The 27,509-nt window shown below is 49.5% G+C and overlaps 2 protein-coding genes across 2 annotated transcripts; one reads left to right on the top strand and one right to left on the bottom strand.

Annotated features, from left to right (window-relative positions):
- Window positions 1-1,129: 1,129 nt before the first annotated feature.
- Window positions 1,130-17,371, bottom strand: LOC122367469. Its single transcript, XM_043340562.1, has 18 exons — window positions 17,359-17,371; window positions 15,979-16,255; window positions 15,605-15,742; window positions 13,732-13,932; window positions 13,250-13,438; window positions 12,698-12,812; window positions 12,238-12,355; window positions 10,923-11,066; window positions 10,277-10,369; window positions 9,622-9,783; window positions 9,013-9,234; window positions 8,380-8,610; window positions 8,089-8,178; window positions 4,689-4,967; window positions 4,315-4,458; window positions 3,738-3,977; window positions 2,229-2,891; window positions 1,130-1,818 (listed from the first exon to the last, which is right to left on the bottom strand). The coding sequence occupies exons 2-18, from the start codon at window positions 16,232-16,234 to the stop codon at window positions 1,813-1,815; spliced, it is 3,291 nt and encodes a 1,096-aa protein (XP_043196497.1). The 5' UTR covers window positions 16,235-16,255; window positions 17,359-17,371; the 3' UTR covers window positions 1,130-1,812.
- Window positions 17,372-22,226: 4,855 nt separating this feature from the next.
- On the top strand, window positions 22,227-26,152 carry LOC122367471 (ER membrane protein complex subunit 10-like). The gene is made up of 6 exons (XM_043340563.1): window positions 22,227-22,603; window positions 23,695-23,886; window positions 24,119-24,211; window positions 24,602-24,786; window positions 25,031-25,127; window positions 25,425-26,152. Exons 1-6 carry the CDS (start codon window positions 22,544-22,546, stop codon window positions 25,512-25,514), a joined length of 717 nt encoding a protein of 238 aa, XP_043196498.1. The 5' UTR covers window positions 22,227-22,543; the 3' UTR covers window positions 25,515-26,152.
- The last annotated feature ends 1,357 nt before the right edge of the window (window positions 26,153-27,509 follow it).

Below are 27,509 nucleotides of genomic sequence, written 5' to 3' on the forward strand. Positions count from 1 at the left end.
GACTCCGTTCAACCTAAAGAGTAGTTAAGTAATCTTGCGTTCAACAGCCGATGCAAGTTTCTCGGAGGACATTTATAAATATGTCATTCGGTCCAAATATTTTCCTCATCCATCTTCATAGCATTATTCATGGGTGAACGCAGCTCCCGTACCTACTCACCCAAAGAATTAGCAAACACCTGGCAGCGATCGTCGCTGATCTTTTTGGGCCGAAGACGTCTTCGTAGGTATCCAAGATAAAAACTAGCGTTGATGTTCTGCTTGCTGGTTATCGTTAGAAATTATAATACTTATTACATCAATCACTGAGCCACTGAATCGCTCACCAAAACTAATACCAGTATAACGCCTTTTGGGGCGACTAACGGAGCGAGCGAGAGGGTGAGCGCCCTTGCACGTGCGAAATTTCGACGGGGTACCTCCAGCTGACTTGTGCACGGCACCCTACTAACCTGTCTCTAGCGATGTGCCAAATTTGAGCACAATCGGCCCAGTCGTTCTCGAGATCTGGAAGCGGCACCCTGCACGTGCGCACGTGCAAAATGGGTCCCAACTGACTTGTGCACGGCACCCTACTAACCGGTCCCTAACCATGTGCCAAATTGGAGCGCAATCGGTCGAGCCGTTCTCGAGAGCTGGAATCGACCCCTGCACGTGCGCACATGCAGCAGCACCCCAACTCTGGCACATGGATATGCATTGCCTAGTGGGTGCCTACCTACATGCCAACTTTCAGCGCAATCGGCCAAGCAGTTACCGAGATATTGCAACAATTACAAAAGTGACACCTCTTCGTTTTGCACGTGGCACGTGCATAAGGGGTCACCCACATGCATCGGGAATAGTCCAATACTTGGTAGAAGGAATGAAGCTACCCTACAAAAATTACCGCGTGTAAATCGGTCAAGTGGTTGCTGAGATATAAGCGTCGCAGAATCGGGCCGGCCGGCCGGCCGCTCATACTCAGAAATTTCCGTTAAAAAGACTACGCTCGCTTCGCTCGCTCCGTAATCACCTCCCTAACTATATACACGTTCGCCTGACATTCACAGTGACACACCCCGACGTCGTTCCACGACTAAGCAAAATGGGACCACGCTTCCAACACGTCCAAACAAGGTGATATCAAAATTTTATCGTGTTTATAGAAAAAAGCGCCATGGTTTTGGGAGCCCAGAAGCATTCTGAGTCGAAAGTGCACAATGCATGGTCAATTGCATGCCCGTGAAGGATAGGTAAGGGCTCGGGCCGAACCTTCCTGATCGAACTACAAACGAACACCCTGAATGTTCGCTAAACAGACCGCATTGAAAAAGGCAGTACTCCATACGATGGCTATGAGCAGTGAGACACTAAACAAGTGTAAAGTCAAAATGAAATGAGGTTATTCCTACCATGAGAGTCAGCTGGAGGAGGTGTCAGCTACATTCCTTCGGGTTTTCCAGCTACACTGTCTAAACCTAAGCTGATGATGCACATTATGGCACTAAGTAAACCAAAAAGCGTACAAGCCCGCGTAAAGATGCAAGCAACGCCATCGCTTTTCGGCCGGCAGCCGAAAGTCGATGAGCCCAGGTACTTGGCGTCACAGCCGCTGGCGTTGGTCCAATCCCCAACATCCAGCATTTTAGAATGTCCAACAGCATTCGCGTAACCCGAGGCAAAAACCCGATGACGCTACGCACACACACTGGCCTCTGCTGACATGAGCATCAGATGACGCCAACAACCCCGTGTTGGTGAAAGTCACATCTGTGCCGCACTCCTGAGATTCCACGAAGCCGCCTCAGTCGTTTATTTCAGTCGCGTCTGTCACAGCTGTAAGCAAGGAGCGACACATATTAGCGACCACAGATAACAGTAGTTCTGTTATCTGTGTAGCGACGTAATGCAGGAAACGGGAAAAGCAAATGATGTCTGTAATAGTCAGACACTGTAGACGATGCAGAAATGATTGAGGAAGGGCTGCCGCCTGCCATTATGCCATATTTGCAAAGCTTTCGGGTCAAACAATATACAAGACGAGTTATAAATTAAGAAGTGAATTACTCTACTACTATGCTACTGTTAGCCACTTTTATTATTGGAAACGGACTTTTTTCGTTTTCTTTTGTCATTCATCCCAGCCAGTCTAAGCTGAGCTTCAAAACCCGACACGCACTCGGCGGTAGCCGTCTGTGGCTCCCGGAGCCAATGTGGTTGTCACTGCCCTGTCCCGCCCTACTCACCTCCTCCTCAGTGAGGGTCAGCGCGTTCCAGCGCAGACGCTCCGCGCCAGACGAGCGCAGCTTCTTACGGGGCGACTGAGTCCTCTCTTCGACCACCGGCACCCTCTCCAGGTCCACATAGCAGTGCTGCAGCTCCTCCACTTCCTCCTTCCGTTTGGTTGCCGCGGCGACGGGGGTAGACCTCCGACCTCGGCGAGCCGTCCCTCCGCGACCGGCCCGACCGCGCACCGGCGGACCGGTGGCGGCCGCGTCGGGCACCAGCCACGTCCCTTCTGTCCGTGCCATGTTGGGGTTTTCCTGGGCACGGTCCACTGTCACAGGCGTAGATGCCGTGTCTTCGGCTCTGCTGATCGACCTTTCACAGGGTTCCGGGTCCGGCTCAGGGTCCCCGCCGCCCTGGAGTCGCTCCTCGCCGCTGTCAGGTCGGGAGGCTCCGGTGACCGGTCGGGGGGCTGCGGTCACCGCGGCGTCTCCTCCCTCAATACCGGAGCCGGGCGGCAGGCCGCCGGCTAGCAGCTCGGCACCGGCGCGCTTTAGGAACTGTAGAGCGGAGGTCTTCTCGTAAACCATCCGCCTCACGAGAGGGTCCACCTTGCGCATCCGCGGCCAGCAGAGGAGACCCTCTTGGCCGACCTCCAGCTCACTGTCCGTGTCACGCAGCACCTGGGAGAGAAGACGTCCAGCCGAACACACAGTTAGTATATGGCAACAGGAAACAGGATGGAGACACCCACTGGACCATAAGTCTATGGTGACAGGGAACTACACAATCAGACCGGGTCCACACGTCAAGGGTTGGCTAGCGACAGCAAGTTTCATTAATGAAACCAGTATAACGCCTTTTGGGGCGACTAACGGAGCGAGCGAGAGGGTGAGCCTTGCACGTGCGAAATTTCGACGGTACCTCCAGCTGACTTGTGCACGGCACCCTACTAACCGGTCTCTAGCGATGTGCCAAATTTGAGCACAATCGGCCCAGCCGTTCTCGAGATCTGGAAGCGGCACCCTGCACGTGCGCACGTGCAAAATGGGTCCCAACTGACTTTTGCACGGAACCCTACTAACCGGTCCCTAACCATGTGCCAAATTTGAGCGCCATCGGTCCAGCCGTTCTCGAGATCTGGAATCGACCCCTGCACGTGCGCACGTGCAGCAGCACCCCAATTCTGGCACATGGATATGCATTGCCTAGTGGGTGCCTACCTACATGCCAACTTTCAGCGCAATCGGCCAAGTAATTACCGAGATATTGCAACAATTACAAAACTGACACCTCTTCGTTTTGCACGTGGCACGCGCATAAGGGGTCACCCACATTCCTCAGGAATAGTCCAATACTTGGTAGAAGGAATGCAGCTACCCTACAAAAATTACCGCTTGTAAATCGGTCAAGTGGTTGCTGAGATATAAGCGTCGCAGAATCGTGACCACGGCCGGCCGCTCATACTCAGAAATTTCCGTTATTCTACGTAAGACTCCGCTCGCTTCGCTCGCTCCGTAACCAATTACCTGATTCACGGCCGCGACCAGCGCCACGAAGTCGCGCTGTGCCCGCGGAGTATCCGCCGAAGCGTCGTCGCGACACGCCTGGTAGCGGCTCTTGAGGTCGCGCATCAGCTGGAACGTGTCCAGCTCGTCCATGCAGGGCCGCCGGTGGACGGACATCTTGGCCGGCCCGAACTTCCAGAGCCACTCCTCAGTCACGTAGGTGCCGAGCCGACGCAGCGCCTGCCGGCTGGGGGAGTCCACCTGGAGAAGTAGAACAGCAGAACGGTTATGGATTGGTTATTTGTGTGACTGGCTACTAGGGCTACTAGAACGTAAAATATGGTGATGAGCACATATGACAGAAGTGAGTAGGAGCCATTCTCCACAATTATAATGGATTGCGTCATCATATCGAACTCTTGAGTTGAGAATGAAAAAAAAATCACGATGCTTTGCCATTACGCTCTGAGACTTCAAGTGGCGAGGATCTCCCTTCAGTCAGTCACACAAACATCCCGTCCCCAATGAGTTGCCAATCGAAATGGTTTTGACGCACCACAACAATCTCCCCTTCACTGTAACATGTTGTATCACCAACCTGTTCGGGGATGTCACGGGTGAGTTTCTCCAGGGCGTCTCCCATCTTCTGTGGCGGCATGAGCGGCAGGGCGAGCAGCATGATCAGCCAGTTCCGCACCGGGACCGAGCTGACAAACTGAGCCGACAGGTTCTCGCGGACCACCTGACGAAAGCGCACCATTCGTCAGATTATCATACGCAAGATAATCACAGGTCACTGGTCACATTAGCATAAGTCCGATCACATAAGATGGCACAAAGCCTGTGCGTTGAAGAAAACGCCTTCGGCCTGAGAGCGCATTATTTGATTGCTCTCCAATGATCGCAGCGATAAGACAAGTCTGAACACCCCCCCCCCCACACACACACACACTCACACACACACACACTCACCTTAGCCACCACATCGCGGCAGTAGGTAGATATCGAGCACGATATCTGCGCGTCAGGCCAGCCGGCGGCGGCTGCCGACAGCAGGGTCGGTTCCGACGAGCACACCACGTTATCAGGCAGCCTTCCACCGAGCCGGCGCTTCAGCGCAGCGAACACCTCCAGTAGCACGGCCTGGGAGGATTCGCGCAGCAGGACGAGGAAAGCGGGTCGCAGCTGACGCCGCAGGCACACCGACACCAGAAGCAGGTGTGAGAACACACCGGCTACCGGTGTAGATAGCTGTCGGCGGGCGAGAGCAGTCGGTTAGAAACACGGCAAGAGTGATCACGTCATATGGGTTACACGGCAGGGCTCTACCTGAGGGAGTCTGAAGATAGCTGAGAATCAGGAGAGTTGGAAAGATACATTTGAAGAAAAGTGAACCGAGTAGCTGATGCTATAAAAAGAAATAAAAAATCCACCCGGCCAAAATAATAGACACTATGTGCATAGGCGTAGGAACAGGGGGGGGGGGGGCAGGTGGGCAAGTGCCCACCCACTTTTCGAGGTGGGGGGGGGGCAACCATGTGTTTTGGCCCACCCACTTTTTACTCGAGGCCCCTCGTCTCGATTTGAGAGGACGTCGCCACCTTCCAGAATAAACAAACTCGGTAAAAATAAGTTCCACGAATCCCCACGCACGGACTCCAGGGGGCCGTGATGGATCCAAGGAGGCCCTCTGTTCATACTTGTCAGTCGAAGCCCCTGAGACTGATGGCCTGAGAGGCCCTAGTGGATCTGAGGAGGCCCCAATATCCACACTGGTCTGGGGAGGCCCCTGACACTGGCGGTCTGGGAGGCCCCTCTATCCACACTAGTCAGAGGTCTGAGACTGGTGGTCTGGGAGGCCCTCCATCCACACTAGTCAGAATAGGCCCCTGACACTGGCGGTCTAGCCGAGGCCCCCTACCCTCTTTAGTCAGAGGAGGCCCCTCTATCCTCAATAGTCAGAAGAGGCCCCTGAGACTGATGGTCTGGGAGGCCTATCCATCTACACTGTAGTCAGAGGAGGCCCCTGAGACTGATGGCCTGAGAGGCCCTTATAATCACACCAGGCAGAAGAGGCCCATGAGACCGATGGACTGAGAGGCCCTTCTATTCATACTGGCCACAGGAGACCCCCAAAACTTCCGGTCTGGGAGGTCCCTCAATCCGGCACCAGTCAGAAGAGTCCCCTGAGACTGATGGCCTGGGAAGCCCTTATATTCACACTAGGCAGAGGAGGCCCCTGAGACTGATGGTATGAGAGGCCCTCATATTCACACCAGTCAGAAGAGGCCCCCGAGGCTGATGGCTGGCTGTGAGGCCCTTCTGTTCATATAACTGGCCACTAGAGGCCCCTGAAACCGGTGGTCTGGGAGGGCCCTCTATCCACACTAGTCAGAAGAGGCCCCTGAGACCGATGGTCTGAGAGGCTCTTATATTCATACTGGCCACAAGAGGCCCCTGAGACTGATAGCCAGAGAGGTTCACTCCTAATGAATCTGAGGGGGCGCTCTATCCACATTTACACTTTTCTAGGGAGGCCCCCGAGACTGATGGTCTGAGAGGCCCTTTTATATATACTGTCCACAGGAGCCCCCTGATATTAATGATCTGAGAGGCTCTTCTATTTATACTAACCAGAGGAGGCCCCTAGGATTGATGGTCTAACAGGCCCTTCTATTTATACTAGCCAGAGGAGGCCCATGAGACTGATGGTCTGAGAGGTCCTTCTATTCAAACTAGGCAGATGAGGCCCCTGAGAATGATAGTCCGAAGAGCCATGCGGCGGCAACTGGCCGTGGCCATATTTGGCTCCGTACGGCCCCACAGAGCTCATGAGAGCACCTCAAGGGCTCCTAAGTAGACACGCTTATCCCCATAAGGGTGCCACGTCGGCTTCTGAAGGCTCCTTGTAGGCATCTAAGGGCCCTTTCCGGCCTCTAACGGCTCCACCCGCCTGTGATGGCTCCACACCAGTGTTTATGAGCGCCACACAGCGGCGCCTTTGAGGGCCATACTAGTGTCTCTTAGGGCCCTATATCGGTGGCTCTGGGGGCCCCACACCGGTGCCTCTGTGGGCCACCACACCTGTGCATCTCAAGGCTCTATAGGTACATCTGAAGGACCCACACCGACACCTCTGAGGGCCCCACACCAGTATCTCGGAGCTCTGAAGGCCCCACACCGGTGACTGAGGACTCACCGGCTCCTGAGAGCACCATGTTGATGTCTAACGGCTCCACAAGGCCACTGAAGGCACCACACAAGCTCTCACTGAGCTCTAATGTCCATGTACCGGCCTCTGAGAGATTTAAGCCAGCGCATTCATAGCTCCACACCAGCAATTGCAAGGGCTTCACACTGAAGTATCTGAGGGTTCCACGCCGGTGTCTCTAAGGGCCACATACCGGCATCTCTGACGGCCCCATACCGGCGTCTCCGAGGGTCCACATCTGGCGGGCACCCATCAGCGACTGAAGGTCCCACACTGTCGACTCCGAGAGCCCCATCTGCGTCTGGGAGCACCATGACGTCTCTAAGAACCACAGCGGCTCCTCCGTACGAAAGATGGGCGTCTGCATGCCAAAGGGGAGCGGTTCTGAGACAGTAGGGCACCTACGTGCAATAGAGGGCCGCCTATGAAGCCCATAGGGGCGCCTCAATGCGCAAGAGGGGCGCCTCTGAGGCCTACACATATGGGCGTCCACATGCAATAGAGGTCTGCAGACTGCAATTGATCAATGCCATGGGGGTGCATTCATAAGAAACAGGGGCGCCGGCATGGCAAAGAGAGGCGCCTTCAAGTGTCCATAAAAGAGAGACGCCTATGATAAGCGCACATTGCATGCGACATCGGGGCGACTGTGGGACATATAGGGATGTCTCTGATGACTATACATAGGGCGCTTATATGCCAAAGAGGGCGCCTATGAAGCTAAATGGGGCACCTGGGAAACGAGGAAGACATTTGTGTAAGGGTTTTCAGGGGTCATGCGCCGTTTGCGGCAAATAATTAGATTCTAAAAAAAAAAATCGGAGGGGGAATATGTTTTAAAAATGGTGCGGACTTTCCGCACTGCTGTTCGCTTAAGCGGTTACGCCCCTGGGTACATCTGCCTGATCTCAGAAGCTAGATTTGGAGGTCATACTTGAAAGCTGCCAGCAGGACGAGGTAAAAGTTGGAGGCCCCTGAAAATAGGAGGCCCCCTGGAAAAGGAGGCCCCTTGACAGGGTGGCCCGCCCACTTTTCATGACGTTCCTACGCCCGTGACTATGTGTATTGTGTACATAAGGTACACTGTTTAGAGGCAGCCTAATCATTAGCTTAGCACAGCACTCCGAACCACATCCCGCTAGCCGTGATGGAGTTTCCTACCTTGGTTGACCCATCCAGCTGAATGTCGTACCCGTTAAGGCTTTTCTTGGCAGCCATGGTCGCAGCGGGCGCAATGAACGCCATTACCAGCTGAAAAAGAGACGAACGGCATAAATAAAAAGCTAACATCCGACACTTGTTGGCAAACAGCACTATCGGTAGTGGGCTAAACTGTAAGTTGGATCTAACTTATTTTCCATTATAAGCACCACGAGTAAAAACGCAAGTATCGATACAAAAATACGTTTTCAGGAAACATCATGCAATTATTAACCAAACCCCCAGACTCACATCTCGTCCTTCGCTATCCTTGAGAACGAAAGAGAGATTCCGTTTGAGTTGTTGCGACATCCCCTGAAGGGACTCCTGTAGATTGAAGGCGCTGGGGGCAGGTTGAGGAGTAGCAGTGGCCGGCGGCGCATTCTGCCCGTTCGGGGTGCTGGTCTGCCCAGGTGGTAGTGCCGCGGGCTGGGAACGAGACGGCGTCGCCGCTGTACAGTGGGGAGCCTCCGCTGCAGGAACCTGTCGGAAGAAACGAGATGAGACGAGTGTTTCGAGAGAAACCAATTAGACAGCCCACAGCCGGCTGCTCGGCAGGGTAGCAATGCAAACATTGCCGAGCACATGCGAGATAACCTGATCGAGAAGTGGATTATAGTAGAACGTGACGCTAAACTTAATCTCTGTATGGCAGATTAAATAATAATAAAATATTGATGTTCGTACCCGCCCGTTATCCGTGAAATCTACTTTGATGTTCAGAAGTCTGATCATGAAACAATCGAGTCAGACTCACCACGTCAAAAGTTATGCCCCAAGTTCATCAACAAATGCATTGTGTAACAATCTGAATACGATAGCTACCGTCCACCTCAACTGTCAGCCGAACACCAGTTCGTCTCGCAGTTCCCCCTCGTGTCTCACCTCTGGGGGGCTGGGTGAGGACGGGCCGGGGGAATCATCAGCGCCCGCCGGTGAGTCGGCCCCGTCTGACTGTTCTGCTGCCTCTGCTACTGCCTCCCCGTTCGTCCACCCGGCCGTCCCCTGCCACTGGGTCGGTTGATGAGGCGCCCCCGGCTGCGGCACTGACTGCTGCGACGGGTGAGGTTGCTCCGTGTCCTCTGGCGCCGAGCCCTCAGTTACCGACTGCGAACAGAGGCCGACCACTGAGATAAAATACGACTACTCACACTCGACAAGCAGGCAGTCGACCAAAAACAATATTTCGAGAAACAGGCAACACTCATCATAATCCTATCATTTTGGGACACTCATTTTGCACAAACAATACACAATTTACAACAGCACCAGATTGATCCCCTGAAAGCGCAAACTGCAACTGAAGCTGCGATACATTTATAGCAGCAGGCCGCAGCGGCTGGACCAGACACTGGCGAAAGTTGGGGGAAAGCTGTAACACATCCCGCAGAAGTCCCTCACAGAGATTGAAGAACATCGCGGTACCCACCGGCCACCCCTGCATCACCCTCCTGACTGGAGATGGGATAATGTGTGTCGTCGTCCCGTACTCACCTGACATAGCCGAGAGAAGACCTCGCCTGCCGTCGCCGTACTCGCGGCATTGGTCGCGGCACTGGTCTCTGGTTTAGCGACGCCAGCACTGGCAGACTTAGAAGACGCGCGCTGCTTTACCCGCGCCAAGACCTCGGCAGCAGGTCCGTTATTCCTCCGATTCTGAGAGATAGGCAACAAAAGATAGTGAAAAGCCCGTATATCAGGAGGGTAGCGAGCGAGCCCGATTATGTCTGATTGCATTTACTGCCTTATAACGAAAAAAGGAAATGAAGGAAGAAAACGGCAATGTCATGGACTTAATTAGTGCGCACAAATATAAGATATGAGCACTGAACAGGCTATCTCGGATATGCAAGGCTTTACATACAGGCAAGCGTAAGTTCACCATCCATAAATACATCAAAATTGCATACACTTCTGCTGTCATATCACTATCAACGCAACAGCGTCGAATAAGAACTTAAACTCTTGAAAGTTACCATCCTAATAATGATGATGGATATCACGGAGCGTTACCAGCGGGCGATATTCTTATGTCAAATGAACAACCGCGACCGATGGAGGAGACTATCAAGAGCCGATCGCGAGCATAACAGGCTTAACAGCCAACAGGACAGCTAAAAACAAAACCCTTTCAATATAATTCACATACCTCGGGCCTCGAGGATGAGCCTCGCGCTGCGGCAGGTGTCTCGTTTTTTATCCCTGGCATGGTCCCCTCTCGGTCTTTCCTCATTTTATCTTTCTGTAATGGAAAATATGGTCAGCAGAACTGCAGCAACAATCAATATCTGTTTACCAGCTGTTTGGCCAGGGATCGAGAGCATTGAGGATAATGAGAGCTCTGAAGGAAGCTCTCATGTACTCATTATATTATAGCCCTAGTTCCAGCCATTACATTTAGCTTTGGTAGTAAATACTGAGGCTAGCACTGCCGTGGTAACCAAGCAAGGCGTACGTTAAATGATTTATACAAGATGAATTCAGGGTTTCAAAACAGCACTGACCACTCGCTCACAGAACCAGACTCGGGTCTTCTATTGAGGCCAGCTGACCACACCTTGTCTCTCCGTCCCTAACCACCTGCCTAATTCTCAGTCGACTTCACAGTCCCCACCTACCCAATTCCCCCCTTCCCCCCCCCCCACACACACACCTAGCCTATCACTGACTATCCCCCCCCCACACACACCCCTAGACCATCACTGACCTCTTCCCCTCTACCTGTCATCAGCGGTACTGAAGACGACAGGACGACACCGACCTATCCTCCCCAGTCCTCGACATCCACAACTCACCCTCAACGTTTGGTAGAGCGACTTGAACGGTAGTAGATGCGCGTGCGGTGAGCTGCCGACGACGTCGTCAAAGACCTCACGCACCGTACGCTGGTGCTCGTCGGCTCGCAGTGCCATCCGCACTTGGTTTATCAGCCGCCGCTTCTGCGAATAGACGAATGTGTTGTGAGTGTTGGGGCGATCAGAAACCGACGCCTAAAGGCCGCCCCACACTGGAACTCGCATGCGGGTTGCGAATTTGCAGGTTTTGAGTTTGGGGGCATAATACTAATTCATGGAGTGATTAGACCGTTCCCTTATGGTAACTTCATGAATGCAGTGAAGCCGGTACACCTTCAGAAAATTACATATAGTCGCAATACCAGCGCAACAAACCAAAATTCGACTGCAAAGAAAAACCCGCAAACCTCGCAGAACTCGCAGACCTCGCAGCGAGGAAAATCGAAAGTTGACTCAAAATTAACTTTTGGAATGCGATGCAAGTTCGTTCGCTTGCTAAAAACATGCAGACTCACTTGCTACATGGTGGTGTGGGTCACTCAACATAGTGTATTCTTTACTTTAAAAGAAACCCGAAAACCCAAAAACTCGCAACCCGCATGCGAGGTCCAGTGTGGGGCGGCCTTTAACAGTCTTACAGCATGGCCAATGGTGTGTTACCAACAAGCAGTGCATGGTGAACTTAGCTCAGATGCATACGTGTATGTATACCAAGTTCTTTTCTTTCCAAAGACAGCACGAATGCAGTTGAAAGAATAACTATAGTTTTAACTCCAATCCAGCCAAACAATGGTTGATAAGAACAGAAAACAATGAAAAACTATAAACCTTGCCATCAAAAGAACCCAATTAAAAACAACCGGCAAATCGTGCGGTTACGTCTTGCTATATGATTGCTACGCCGTTCTGGCAGGTGTAGGTAACGATCGTGGCGCGTGGCGCGCCGTTCTGGCGGGTGTGACTGTCGTAGCGCGTGGCACGACTGTCGTGGCGTGTGGCGCGACTGGCGCCAAGCGTGGCTGAACTGCCGTGGTGTATGTATGTGTGTATGTATGTATGTATGTATGTATGTATGTATGTATGTATGTATGTATGTATGTATATATGCATGTATGTATGTATTTACGACCGTGGGCGATCCACACATGGCGTGGCGAATACTGCCCCGTGGTTCGTGGTTCGACTGCCGTGGCACGGCTTGTTCGACTGCCATGGGACGGCTTGTTCGACTGCCGTGGCACGGCTTGTTCGACTGCCGTGGCGCGGTGTGTTCCACCGTGGTGACGCGCCGTACTGGCGGGTACGACTCACTCACCTCTAGGTCCGGATGGTGCGGACCGTGATTGTGGTCCCTGGTCTGCTGCATCAGTCCAGTTGCGGTAATACGCGACCAGCCCTGGCAGTACAGACCTTTAAACTTGGATAAGACGCAACTGAAAACAGGGCAGCAAAGCCATAAACTGAGCACTCTATCTCAAACATTTATCTTAAATCGATCAATGGATCATCTCCTAACGAACGGTTGCGAAGACACATCAAAGCGCGGGAAGATAATATCAAAACATAGACAGTTTCTATATCAGAAGTCTATGATTAAAATAATGGACATCGGACATCACATCACCCGATAAACCCTGATAATGATAGGCAGCATCGCCGCACTGCACATGCCGAATATGAAATGACTGCAAGAAGCACCGTTCCTACATCTCTCCGGCGTAACTGGACCCAGAAGGGAACGTCTATCGGCACACGGACCCACCAATGCCACTTACATGAGCGAATTGTGACGCTTGAACATGTATATGTGTCCGTCAGAGGCTTCGTAAAGGGTTGACGTGTAGCGCCTTCCTCGAATTATTCTGTAGTTCAGCGCACGTTTCTCCTTATCTGGAAAGGGATGATAGTTAGAGAGAATGTTTGGGTGATTTGAACCACAACGTGGGGCAAGTACTTCGTTGTCGCTCATGGAATCTGAAGCAAACACGATCTGTGAAAATGCGTGGTAATATGACGATGATACTGTATGATTGGACAGATAGTGAAACATATCCAAAATCAAAGCTACCATTTCGTGTTTATCGCGATCATCATTTTAATATAAAACCACGATAATATCTATACGGAGCAAAGCACTAACCATTGCGTATGTGCAAAATAAAACCCGATCAAACTGCACTCACTGAACAAGCCATACATACGACGAAATAAATACCATGTTACGGAGGCGTGTGTCTAAAGTAATGAGCTTATCATTAACTTGCGTTCCACTCCATGTGCCCACAATCATCGCGAAATGAACAGGCGCGACCGTATTCTGAGCTCACCTTGCGTTGCCTCCGAGGCCAAATTCAGTTTCTTCATCTCGGCCCGCTCGAGCTGTTTGACCTCCCGCAGTTCGCGCATCAGTCGATCCACCTCATTGCGCATGTCTCGCACCTTGGCCTCGCGCCGGCGGATCTCTTCCTCGAGGTCCCGCCGGGCCAGAGCGATGGCCCTCAGGGCAGCCGAGCTCTCTGCGGACCAGGCCGCGGTGAAATCAGGTTTACCTACACTAAAACATACAGTTTGTTTGCCATGATGATGGGCAGATTCAGAGCACTACGACAGTTCAGTCGCGGCTCCTGATTCGTACGTACATTAAACATCACTGAAGGTATTAATAATAACTCAGTTAAACAAATGTGCATTTGTGCTTCTACCAATGGTATCACCTGCTCTTCTAAGATCGTTTTCCCAATCCCACCTGTGAAAAATCCCTCATCAGCATTAGCCTACCTTCGCGTAACTCACTCCCCAGTCTACCTACCTTGATGGACCCGTGAAAGATGCTCATTGACAACTTCGTCCGGCTTGACCGGCGCAGTGTAGTCGGAACACTCGAAATCGGCTCCGTCAGACTCCGCCGCGTCCATCGACTCCGGCTCCAGCTCCCGCTCCGGCTCTGAGTCTGGTTCTTCCAGATCCAGAGTTGAGTCCTGGCGAGGCGTGTTGAGATCGACAGTGGTATCTGAAAAAGGGGAGATAAGATGGAAGTTACCGACTGTTCAGCGTTATCTTCACTCAGGCAATGGTAGGAGTTACCACCGTTCGGCCTGATTTTACGCCCAAGACTGATTTTCAGTAACTGACACATTTGGTCCATCTACCATTCATATCATATTACGGTGACACGCCGAGAATAGAGATTAACCCTCGCCCGCACATGGGGGGGGTGGTTGCCACCCCCCCCCCCCCCAGGCAGTCTTTCTGCTCTGCACTCAACATTTTTAGAGCTAGACGGCTGATTTTTCGTATGGCTGCTCCTCTATCCTTTCTTGATGTCCACTAAAAATTTCAAGTTTCTGTGATTTTTGGTTTCGGAGATATGACCTTGTTTTTCAGGTCATGTCATGACCCAAATGGCCAATTCTCAACATCTTGCGCTTGCCATGGGCCTTGTGAGCTTTTGACACCCTGATTTCGGCCTTTTTTGCCAGTCTTACCTCCCACCTATCATGGAACATGTTGTTCGACGATGTACAGGGGTCAAGGTCAGGGTCAAGGTCAACCTAGGTCATCTAAGATAATTGCGTTTTAGGCAAGCAGAATTTACTTTTTGTGAAGTTTTTTGACTGCATTTTTGGTAAAAGCTTCTCAGATAATGATTTCATGTAATATGGACCCAAAAACAATCGGTGTACACATCAGTATACACACAGACACACACAGACATACAAACACATATAATTGACCTTGACCTAACTTGACCTGAAATGACCTCAGCAGCAAAATTCTGGTCGGGTAGTGTGACAAAGAGGTTCTAGCTGGCTTGGCACCAGAAAACAGCATCGTCATCGGCATTTGATAAGCAGCGCACTTGATATCCAACGGTGACCCAAAACAGCAATATTTTTTAGTTTGACCTGACCTGGAAGGTCAATGACTGACCTGAGAAGGTAAAACTGGGTATCATTGGATTCGTCTCTTCCCAAAGAATCTTTTTGGTCTTTACTGCTAAGCTCTATCTCCAACAGGAACGAAATGGCGCGGGGGGGGGGTGGCAACCACCCCCCCCCCCCCCATGTGCGTTCTAGGATGGGAAAATGGCATGTGCGGGCGAGGGTTAAAATTCAAAAGTCGAGGAGATAGCCATAATATACATATATGCTCCATGAACAGCGCAGTCAACTTGTGGGAAAAGCAGAGTGAAGTAACAAAAGGCGAAGGTGAGAAAATGGGGGCTAAGTGAAATAACAACAATTGGGTGGAGACTTCCACTGGCGTCCAGCTGGCGCCTGACTGAGCAGACGTCCAAGTTGGCGTCTAGCTTGGCGTCTAACTGTTGGACGGAGACTTCCAAGCTAGACGCGTCCAAAGTTAGCCGTCGCCAGATAGACGCAGCCGCCGTCCAGCTAGACGCGTCTAAAGGCTGAAACAGACTCTTTCCGCGTTCAGGAAATCGCATGCGAGAGCCTATTTAAATACATTATAATTCTTCCCGCATCAATCGCATCCGGGAAGTGCGTCCGATTGATGCGAGCGTGCTTCCATGTATTTGAATAGGCTCTCGCATGCGATTTCCTGACTGCGGAAAGAGTCTGTTTCAGCCATAAGACTTAGACGCGTCTAGCTAGACGCGAAATGGAAGTCTCCACCCTGACCCAAGGAGAAATATCAGGCAACTGTATGGAAGTAATTACCAAATATCTCCACTTCGGTTGACGCGGCGGGAGGCTCATCCGAGTCCGCCTCATCCTGGTTATCCAGACGTAAGGAGTCCAGGTCGGTCGCAAAGTACATCAGCGACTGGCCTTGACCAGCCTCGGTAGGTGCAGGTCCTAAAACGGCATCAGGGCGCGTGAAAGCACAAATCATCGCGTTGCACAATTCCTTTTTGGATAGGTATGAGTGACAAAGAATGGTCGTTCCACTTCACATTAAAGTCAAAAGATGACCATCAAAATGTTCATCTGATAAGTTACAAAACATAACTCTTTGATAAACACACATAAACATACTCATACACTATTTTCACAAGCAAACTGCAGCTGCCACAAGCTGTCAGAGTACCCACCAGAGGTGCCCTGCCGGCCAGCAGCGGACGCCACGCTCGGTGTCGACACTGCCTGTCTGATCGGGGCCAGCTCGACCACCTGGCTCGTCTCGCCCTGGTCATCGGTCACAAGTGTGCCCAGTTGACCAACGTATACAGTCTGCGACTGACCACCCTGTAGCGAGCTAAATATATCCGACGTGGCCGGCAGAACGTAGACATTGTTCTCGTTATTGCTGCTCACAACGCCTTGTTGCCCCTTTCTGGCAGAACTCATGGTTGGGCGTGCATCGGTCTCCTGGGGATGGAGAGATACGAGATATGTCAGTGCAACACACATGAGTGGGCTTCTCATGTAAATATTTCATTTGGTTTGAATGTTTTATGGATGTTTCAAAGCTCTGCCAAAAAGCTCAGTGGAAGAGTGCCTGGCTCGATCTGAACTCGCCGGTGATGGGAGCAAGAGTTCGGCCACTAAGGCGCATGCTATTTACTATCAGAAATCGAAATGTCTATACACTTTGATCAAAATCGTCCGTAACTCTCCGCACCCACCGGCAAATCTCCGTACGCACACTTTCATGTAGGTACGCAATCTTCATCCGCATTTCTTCATCCACACCAACCCTTGGGCCTCCATCACAAATATTCTTTCAATACTTGGCTACCTACCTACATGAGCCATAGCAACTTGGTGGTCCTCAAGCCCTGCCATTGTCCATGCACAAGTCCTCCTGCTACTAAGTGACAACGCTAAAGCCTCACATGAGCCGAGCGCATCTCGTTTACCAACGCTGCACAACGCAACAACCTCAGACTCTTTGGAGGCAACGTAACGTATTAGTTGCGTCGAACATACCCGATAAATCGTTTAACTGCTTGAGGCGGTGGAGCGGTGGTCTACAAGACCTCCCATCGGCCATGCCCAATGCCCATTTTTTTATCATCCTACCGACCGCCGGCGCCTCGCAGAGCCGAGTGACAACTGGATCGTGACAACTGACACCTGACGACAGAGACGTCACCAGCCCAGGCGGTGCGTTTCGTGTTGTGACAGTGCGAACCTGCTACCGGGGGCCAGCGTGAAGTGTGGAAACGTGGGTCGGGCTGTATCATCCCTCTCCTGTTCCATGCCACCCAAGCCTTGGGGGATGCACGTATTTGTGATTAGCGTTAGTCTCTCGTTGGGAAGCCGGTTTCCGTAATTAGCCTGCATGCAGTGGTTTCGACTAGCCTCTGCCTGGGTCACAGCAGGGGACAATCATGTGATCAATGGGACCACCAGCGCGGGCGCTGGCATAGTCTGTTCTGACCAACGCACACTCGTTTAGGCCTAAGATCACGCTGAATGAATGTCGAAACTCCAACAATGTTTTTTTCAACTTTCCTCATCTACCTCACCTCATGTCTGTCACCAAGCTGAGTCCGCACCACACTAAATCTGCACCAGCCGAAGAAGCTCGCATCGATGAGATCTTGTTGAAATTGTCAAGACTTTGTTGCCAATAAAATTGCCGTACTTTGCAGATTTCTGAGTATGAGATACTGAAAGCACTGTCAATTGTCAAACCTTGATTCAAAATTAGGTTCAGGAAAGACCAGATGGCATCTGCAACAATAAGCACTGCCTAACACCATTGTTCCCAACAAAATCATTGCTCTTAGCCATCATTGCATGGCGATTGCAGCGGATTCCATAACGTTTTTTTTTTTGTCTAGCAGATTTTCGTCGGACAATTTTTCGTCCGCAGATTTCCGAAATTTCGACTGACTTTGTTTCATCTCGCATTTTTTCGTCTGTACATTTTTTCGTCCGTATATTTTTTCGTTTGTGCATTTTTTGTCTGGACATTTTTTTCGTCAACGATTTTTTTTAAACACTTCCCTGGATATTCTTTGTCCAAAAAGGAAAGAAGAAACAAAAAATAGTAAAAGGGAAACATTGGGTGGGATGGCAAATACACAAAGAGCAGAATGGTTAGAACATAACCAAACCTTACCTAACCTTGGCTTCAGGCCTACAGCCAGATACACAACCACTTAACCCGCGCCCCGTAGGGGGGGGCCGAAACGGCCCCCCCCCCTGTCCTTTTCGGTCGATATCTCCTAAACCGCTTCAGATATCGCCACCAAACTTTCAGGACCCCTCCGGGCATCAATTTTACACATTGTGATCAAAAATTTTTCCAGAGGCTATGATAGGTTGGCCACAAATGACGTCAGAATGACGTCATGTTCTGTCATTTTCGACCGAAAAAAGACCTTCGCGAGAAGACCTGTCAGGCCTACAGCTTTGAAGATACAGAAAAATGATCAAGACATAAAAGGTGTAGAATTGACAGGGCTACAAAACTGTTATCTCGGATTTTTGAAATTTTTGAGTTTTGAACCCCAAAAATCAAAAAAACATTTTTTTGGATATATTAGCCAAAAAATCAAAAAAGTTTTTTGAGTTTCAAAAAAAAAACGGAATATATGTGATAGTACCTACCGTCTTCTATCTACATACCGAATTTCAGATCGATACCTCGTTTTTTGGCCAAGTTATAGCGAAAAAACTGTTCAAAATTGATGACGTCAAATTTTCAAACTCAATTTTTGGCAGTTCTAGACCTCGTAGAGCAAAACAAAGACCACCATTAGACTCCCCGTGACGAGCTGCATCGAATCGATACCCATTTTATGCAAAAATATCAACTTTGAAATTTGACCTTATTTGACCTGACCTTGACCTGACCTTCACCAAAACGTGACCTAGGCTGGCCCCAAAGGCTGCCTAACCCACATAATCGCATTTGTCATGTAAAATGGACCATAAAACATGTATCACACGACACTTTCATGTTGTGACCCCGGTGACCTGACCTCGCTGTGACCTGACCTGGTATCAGTGACCTCAGATAGCAAAGTATGTGTTTGACGAACAATGTACCATCGATGGTTTTCAATAAATTACCAATTAACTCGATTTCACAACACATTTCTTGAAATGCCTGTGAACGGTGAAAATCTGACCTTTGACCTGACCTGTGACGTCATCGGTTTGACCTAGGTCAATGAAATTTGGTCACAAGGTAGTTCCCGGGTGGGGCTATCGAACGCCGTTTGAATTTTGAAAATCGGCCGGTAACTTTCCGAGATCTTAGGGGGGGCGAAACGGCCCCCCCCCCCCCTACGGGTGGTAGGGTCCGCCGGTAGCCCTACGGGGCGCGGGTTAACCCGTGCCCTGCTGGGGGGGGGGGGTTGAACACCCGCGCCGCCGTTTTTGGTACACCTTATCATACATCAATTCTACACTTGTTAGGAAAATTTCAGACCAAGGTCATTCAAGGTCAGGTCACCAGGTCACTTGAAGTGACCTCACCTCATAAAAAGTTTCAATGTCTGCCATAGCTACACTGAGTGATCGATCGCTTTGAAACTTTCAGCGATTGAAAAGGGTAATAGTATCTATAAAATGTGTATCTCGGAATTTTGATATCGGTGACCTAAGGTCAGGTCAATTTTGCGACCTCCCCATTAGGTATAAGTCAATGGGAGAAAATTGATATGCGCCTCTTTTAGACGAAAGACATTATAAACACTTCAAACACTGAATTACAAATGGTTTAGACACACTGAACATGAAAATGGTGTCCGTGACCCCTATTTATGCCCCTGAGGTCATCTCAGGTCATGAATGGTGTCTAACAGTTTTTCGCAAATAACTTTTGATAGAGGCATGCTAGAGTGGTGACAACGCCTTAGATGTGTTCAGCTCGACGATACAGATCGACTGATATGCAACATGACCCTTTCCGGTCAGGTCATGACCTTGACCTGAGGTCAAATTTTCAAGTTGACCTTTCAAGGTCAAGTTACAGTTCATTTGATGCGTCTTGACGAGAGGAACACGATGCCGGTAAAAGTAAGCTCGTATAAGGCTTGGGTCAAAAGTTATTGCGGAAAAACTGTTTCCGAAAAAATCGGCTATTTTTGCCGTTTTTGCCCCCTGCAGGCAAAATCGTTGACGTTAGGTCAAATCTGAGAGAATTATTCAGAAAGGGCGTTAATAGGGCTATCGAATGCGCTTTTCCGCGGCGCTGTAGCTCTATTGGTTTCCGAGTTATGCATTGGCTTCCTGGAAATTGTCGACATTCGACCTGAAAATCGGCGAATTTTTGCCTTCAATGACCTCTGGTGACCTGAACTTTGACCTGAGGCCAGTTTCACCAACAGAAAATAGACGGTTGCGATTATTTTTTGACAAAATGATAGTCTTTAAATCCTATTAACAGGTGAAAAAATAATTGCTGACCAAATAACATAACACTTGAAAGCTAAGTTGTTACAAGTGTCAAGTCAGCGATTAGTATTTTCAGCAGTAAATGACATTTTGAGACTATCGTTTTGTCAAAAAATAATCGCAGCCGTCTATTTTTTGTTGGTGAAACTGGCCTCTGACCAAAAAAGTGACCTAAGTGATTTCGTCATAATTTTTGGCGCTCTTTCAAACGCCGCCTGCCGCATATCGCTACGTGGCCCAGGAGCCGAGTTAGAAGGGGGCCCTCAGCAGGGCGTGGATATCCAGGGCCCCCAGCCGGGCGCGGGTTAACCTAAAATATTTGACTTACCATTGCCAGTAATCTCTCCTAGTCCTAAAGCATTGCCTTTGGCACTGCATTATTTCACCCCGAGTATTATTATGAGGGTGCGGAGTCGATGGATTTTCGGCGACTCCGACTCCGACTCCGACTCCGGCTTTCAAAAACCAGCTCCGACTCCGACTCCGACTCCGGGCAGAATTGTCGACTCCGACCGACTCCAACTCCCGACTCCGACTCCGCAGACCTAGCAGGGCTGCGGAGTCGACAGATTTTCGGTGACTCCGACTCCGACTCCGGCTCGGGTTTCTAAAATCGACTCCGACTCCGACTCCGACTCCGGTCAAAACTGTCGACTCCGACCGACTCCGACTCCGACTCCGCAGCCCTGATTATGACGTCACTTGCCTTGCCTCACAATTCAAGTTGAATAACATTTTTAGTATGTTTTGTTTTTACTCAACCTTGGAGTTGTAACAGTGGATGCACAGACATAAAATTTATTGGACAAAAAAATGTATGGACAAAAATATGTAGGCGAAGAAATGGGAGACAAAAAAGTTAGACAAAAATCTGCACACAAAAACTGTCCGATGAAAAAATGTTGGACAAAATTTTGACCGGACAGGTCTTGGAGTGGGAATCGGGATTGACAATTAGGTACTATTGCAGAGACAAAATTCCCTAAATGTAAAAAGGAAAAATAAATACTAGAAAAGCAAGCATTCCATTGGCATCCACTGGCGGATCCAGAAGGGGGGCCAACCAGGCCAAAGTCGGGGCTAGGGGCGGCCGAAACATGCTCCCCCTTTCCAAATCAAATTCCTTTCAAAATCTCCTCAGGACTGCAATTCACAAAAATGACGACATGCATGCAAGCATTGCAAGATAAGTCAATAAATCCTCACTTCCGATCCCAATTAATCCAAGTAGATGAAAAGCGGGAAATTTTGTCATTGATAACCTTCGGATACCCCGACCTTTGAAAACGGCTAGATCCGCCACTGGACCGCCAGTGATTCCATCCACGCATAGGAAACGTGTTGGTGTCACGTCCGAACTTACAAAAATCTAAATATACAAGTTGAATTCTAGCACAACTGCCCCTTGAAACTTTTTTTCGTTGTTAGTACCTACCTAGTTCTTAGATCGCGCGTGGCGTGTGATAATAACTTGTACAAAAAGACGGGAAAAGCGTTCTGGCAAAGCTGTCAGCATCACTTGTGAGTTTCGTCTTCATTGCTCAATAGACCAATTTGTTCTATAAAAGCTCCTCTAAATTTGACAAAAGCAACTTTTCCATTTAAAAGTTATTGTAAGCAGCTACATTGTTACAAGTACTTAGGTAGTTCTTAGACAAAAAATGGTTAAATTGCGAGAAATTTAAGATCCCACATACAAGTAAACCAGATCCCACATCAATTTAATTGGCCGAATCCTGCTTCTGGCGTTTCGAAAAATGAAAAACCAACACGAAAGAACAAATCCTAAAAACTCGAGATGTCGCAGCTGCGTCAGTAATGAATCGATTGAACTAAGCCTGTTGCTGGATCTTGTTTCTCTTTTGACGTCAACAGTTTGTAACTTGCCCTGGAGTCTGATAATTCGTTAATATTTTTTTCTTTGAAAAATTGTTTTAAAGAGTCAAATTTAGGTCAAATTTAGCTAATTTAAGAGAAACTCAAGTCATTTCACTTTAGCTTTACATCTAAAACACACCAGCCAGAGCATGATTACTTTTTGAGTTGCCCGTTTTATTTCAATCTAATGACGTCACCAAAATTGTTTTAAAATGATTTTTCGAAACTATTTGTGTTTTTGCCCTGCCTGGGAGCCCGGTTCCTGTGATGATATTTTTGTCATCAAAGTTGAAGTCAGTGTTTATAGACAAAAATAATAATTGCTAAAAACATCTCGTTCGGTACAAGTTCGGTGGTGTGTGGACTTTGAAGACAGTTATTGCTTGGCTTTTCCTCTTCCCGAAGTTAAATTGCAATATCAAAATGACGGTTGACAGAATCCTGAATCACTCGTTGGTCTTGCTGTCTCAACTCCTTCTCTTGGTGGGTTCCATAATCCGTCTTTGATAGATATTATTATTCTCCACAGGTGATGCCTTTAGATTGGCACTCTGGACCCGGTTTCATCGTCTCTACGCTATGCGCTGTGCGCACTGCACTTGCAGCACGCTGGGAGCTAAGGCATACAATAGTGTCACTTGAATGATGTCGCATGTGATCTGTTAGCTTACAATAAATCACGTTGGGAACAGAAGTCAAAATGGTCAAAGAACGGCCAAGAACAGAGGTTTGAGTGTGAATACTGCTAGCCTGCTGCTGGCGCTGGTGCCGCAGCGCTCTAGCGTTTTGCGATGACGTCATAGCTTAGCGTCAAGAGTGAAGTTTGTTGATATTGCCAATTGCCATGAAAACTTAACACGCGCAGGGCACTGCAGCGCCCTGTTGTGAAACACTGCCCTGGCTGCCAGTCGGAAAACGTGTCCGATGAAGCTTTCATCAGCGCAAACTGTTGTCTGCAATACATTTTTGAATGGTTGAATGGGCAGCTGTGGGACCAAGTGCCCTTATATGCCCACCGAATGGTGGTTAGTGGGAATATGAAATAATAATAATATTAATAAATCAGTGCTTGTTGTGAATGACATTGCAGACCAACTACTTGACCTGGCCAGTGCCCAGTGGCCAGTGCTCATCTCACTGGTGGGTTGATGAAAAACAAGCCAGTGAAAAATTTTGATGTGATGACATGTGATGACTTTTCCTTATTTGAAGTAGCCATTCTTGTACCCCCCCCCCCCCACACACACACCCTTTGTTACTGATGTTTTGCAGTCTAGCATCCAGCCAGTTTGACCACCCCTTGCCAACAGGCTTCAATCTATAGCAGGGCAAGAACTTGGATGGCCAACTGACCATATTGTCTGTACTGGTCTGACCCCTCACCCCTCCCTTGTCTTTCTGCAGGCTGCAGTCTGTGGCAGGGACTGGGACTCAAACGGCCAGCTGCACCTTCCGACAACCCCGTATTTTCCCAACAATCTGTAGTTTTTAGCTGAGACTTGGCTTGGATGGCGAACTGACTGTATCCATGCGGGCCAATCTGACCCCTCCCCTCTTCTCTATTCTACCGACAGGCTACAGTCTGTAGCGGCGATTACGACTCGGACGGCCAGCTGACTGTATCTGTACTGCACAGTCTAGACCCGTCGCCTCGGGGCGTGTTCACACCGCGCGGAGCGATCAGCGTGCGCAGTCTACGCAGCGGAGGCAGTGCCACCTATCAGCCCACCGGCGCACTCTCCTCGGCCGAGCTGGCCCAGCTCAAGGTGGGAATGTGCCCGGTGCTGCCATCTGTGGGATTCGGGGATTGCGGTGCGGGCAGAGCTTTTGACAGGCCAGTTATAGAAGGAAAGACGACATAACCTCTGTCACTAAGTTTCGTCAATAGTATTATGCTAACCGGTATATGAGCCGGTATGTTTTAGTTTCAGTGACATTACCTACGCGTAAAATCGCGGTGTTTTTGACGAGATTAACCTCCTGCCTTTTGGTTTACAGACTTTGGTGGAGAACGATGGCATATATCGCCTGAAACTGACAGCCCAGTCACTGGACGGACGTAAAACGGAGGTGGCCACATTCGTCAAAGCAGTATGTTTTTTTACATTGTGTCGCAATAAGGCTATATAACCGCTGAACGTATGTTATCGTCAAGCTGGTAACATGGTTTACCGCGGATATCGTTTCACATGTCACTCTAAATGCTCGATTACATATGTCGAGAGCATGCCTTTTTATCGGGCAAGAAATATAGTGTAAGAAGATGTCAGGACTGCTCCAAGATCATAAATCGTTAAATGAATACGGAAAAAAACTTCGGACCAAGCGCCCTACTATTTTAGCGTTTTCACTTCCCGTAGGGACACTTCAAAACAATGAGTGGCTGACCATGGTTTTTTTGCGCTTCTATGAGCTCCCAGGATTGCGTGTAGGTATTCCCCGGTCTCAGCCGATTGCTGACAAATGTCTATCTGTCTGCAGTGTCACCTGGCGGAGTCGGGCCTTCGCGACACGCTGCTGCTTACCATGGACGCAGCCGGCAGTCTGGTGGCCGCTAGTCAGCTGACGGACGCCGGCCGTTGCCATGGCGACAGTCTGGCGGCGCTCGACGGCCTGCACGGCTTCAACACGGACGTCACCATCCGGCAAACGGAGCCGGGACCCATGTAAGCGGGGCGGGCGCAGAAAGGGTGGATCGTGGTTTTCGCGAAACAGCTTGGGTTTAGTTGGAGCAGCTTAGGTATCGTAGAATGCCGCTAGCACCCAGATACCACCCAGCTTCAATGGGAAATGCAGCTATGTATACAGAAGCAAATATTAAAGTTGCTTATTACAACGATCCGACACGAGCTTGTCAACAAAAGGCAGACAATGTGTGAAGGTCTTACTTACGGCAATGACTTTTTGCAGCCCTGACACGGCCAGTTTCATCCAGAAGATTGAGCAGGAGAAGCTAGCCAAACAGCGCGGAGAGACCAAGGACAACCGGTCCTTCATCGCCAAATACGTGAGTGCATCGTCCCCCCAAGCGCCCGCCGCCCTGAGTGGCGCGTTAGCCCTGTTATGGTAGTTGGTACACGTCTTCAAACTTCTCATGACGTCCAGTGCTTCCATCTTAAGCCGTGTTTTTTTTTCACATTTCTACGTTTGTCATATGCCACATCACTAGTTTAACGCCACAGGCCCACACCTTAGCCACTGACTTAACCTCTACGCTACCTCTCCCTCTGAATTGATGTCACGTTACGTCCTAGTTACCTCAGAGGCATCTCATCCTGACGTATTATCCGTCTTTCCCCGGCAGTGGATGTACATCGTGCCGGCCGTGCTGCTACTGATGGTCTCTGGGGGCTCCGACCCGCCCCAGCAGGGCGGCGGTGGCGGCGGACGCTGAACGCCACTCCTCAGGGAACAGCTGAGTACGTCCAGCTGAGTACAGCGTGGTGGCCATCCATCAGGTACTGTTGGCTACATACACAGCCAATGGGTACACGAATAGCACTGTGGTGTAGGAAGCGGGGTGGGCTTACGAGTCCAGCAACGCACTTCTACGCCACACGGTGCGTAGAATTCTGAGACGCTTCATCGCCACTGGAAGGTGTTCTACTTTGGTGAACAAAGTGCGTCTACGTCGTCCTCTGAGGCTACGCGCGGTTGTCCGGTATGGTGATTGAGTCGTGGTAATCACGCAAGTAACTGGTGATTGGTGCCTCCCCGAACACTGCAGATTGATGGAGAATACTAGGGTCGGTTCAGTAGGCTTGGACACTTCATTTGATCGAGTCGGAGCGTCGGAAGGGTGTTCATTGTCCCCCATTTTGAGTAGGGCATAGTCGTGCACGAGTGAAGTCAGATTGTAGTGTCATGTGAGTGCTGTGCGTGCATCGGATTCGGAAACCGTATTACTCGTCTTGCCTCATGGGTTATTGGTGTTGTGTTGATTATGTAATCAAGTCATTATATTTTGACGTGAGTGTTACGATATCGATCGTATTGTCAATTCATAATAAAGTAGCACTAAGTACGAAGCTATTTCTTGGGTGTCGATTTTTACATCATTTCCTAACTGTAAATGCTTTTCTTTCCACCACTCTCCGAAGGCCAAACACAATTTCCGATATTTTTTATTTACGTATTGCTATCTTATTTTCTTACGCCCTACGCATGACACACAAATTCAGAAGCGAAGGAAATTAAGAAGATCGTTTCCACATCTCCGCACCCATATTGCCTCATTCGTTCTACATAGTTATGCACACTATATTCCATCATATCCTCGCACTTGTATACCACAAAACTAAACTGCAAAAATATTATTCACAAATTTACTGGGTAAAATGAAACTGATGCTATTGAAATACGTCATGATCGTGTTTCTGTCGTATAACGATCGTATTTATGTATGTCACTTAGCTTCATGCTTGAATATCGTTCAGTTTCACCTCTGACTATGTACATAAACACCAATCGGCATGGTTACTGTAGGGCGGATTTTCGTACTTCTAAGCACGTCCTAGCAGGACGGATCAAATAGGACATACTTGGACGGATCATTTATGTAGTTACTGGACGGTTCATATGTTGCATATAGTCATGGGACGGGTTCCATGAGGACGGAATATACATTATTACTAGCGTGGCCTGTGGAAGCCGCGGCCGACTGGATGGGATAGGACTCGCACAGCTCGGCGAGGTCTGGCGCTGGCAACTGACAGTCTGGTTCTATTAGAAGAGATCCACGGAATGCTGGTTCCGTTAGGAGTAAACACTTGGTTAAGCCTGTCGCCAACTGATGGACTCTCACGAGAACAGGCCCGCTGTCATCTGCTGGTGACGTCCAGTTAGATGACCTGAAGACAAACCGAGAAAAGCGAATTGTCACAATGGAAGATATCAGAATGTTCACATAAGTGTTAATTTTTTACCAAAATAGTCACTTATTCAACCGCGCTGTAGTTTTCTAGGACCTCGACCACGATATAAGCGACTTTTTCTTAATTTTAGGACATCCCACGTTTATGCTACTTTTCAAACTGTCGATATAGTTAGGTATGTAAATTATGCCAAAAATAAAACTAAGCCGAAGTTTAGCACATGACCGTTCCAAATCCAACTTACCATTATTCGTGGGCAGGAGACTGTTCCTGAACTGTGGGTCGAAAAGCTGGGTCTCTCTCGGCTCGTCTCCGCAGCTGATGTCTGTGTTATTGTTCAGCTCACAGCCGACGGATTCTTCCAGCGGTAGCTCCACCGTGGCAGCCACCTGGGGATAGCATGGGCATGACACGTCATGATACTGCGGTGTCGTTTCATCTGTCTACACGTAATCTCTTCTAGATTACTAGTGACAAACAGGACCTTTTTTATGAAAGGTCTGTGTGATCCTCAT

The sequence above is a fragment of the Amphibalanus amphitrite genome, unplaced genomic scaffold, assembly GCF_019059575.1.
Source record: "Amphibalanus amphitrite isolate SeventyFive unplaced genomic scaffold, NRLGWU_Aamphi_draft 000872F_arrow, whole genome shotgun sequence".
Lineage (NCBI taxonomy): Eukaryota > Metazoa > Arthropoda > Thecostraca > Balanomorpha > Balanidae > Amphibalanus > Amphibalanus amphitrite.

Excerpts from the sequence above, each read along its gene's own strand:
- LOC122367469 (XM_043340562.1), bottom strand. The coding sequence starts at position 16,234 with ATGAGTTCTGCCAGAAAGGGGCAACAAGGCGTTGTGAGCAGCAATAAC. Across the intron at positions 12,813-13,249 it reads GGCCTCGGAGGCAACGCAAG|ATAAGGAGAAACGTGCGCTG; the intron begins GTGAGCTCAGAA and ends ATCCCTTTCCAG. Across the intron at positions 8,611-9,012 it reads CCTCACCCAGCCCCCCAGAG|GTTCCTGCAGCGGAGGCTCC; the intron begins GTGAGACACGAG and ends TTCTTCCGACAG.
- LOC122367471 (XM_043340563.1), top strand. The coding sequence starts at position 22,544 with ATGACGGTTGACAGAATCCTGAATCACTCGTTGGTCTTGCTGTCTCAA. Across the intron at positions 22,604-23,694 it reads TGTCTCAACTCCTTCTCTTG|GCTACAGTCTGTAGCGGCGA; the intron begins GTGGGTTCCATA and ends TTCTACCGACAG. Across the intron at positions 23,887-24,118 it reads CCGAGCTGGCCCAGCTCAAG|ACTTTGGTGGAGAACGATGG; the intron begins GTGGGAATGTGC and ends TTTGGTTTACAG.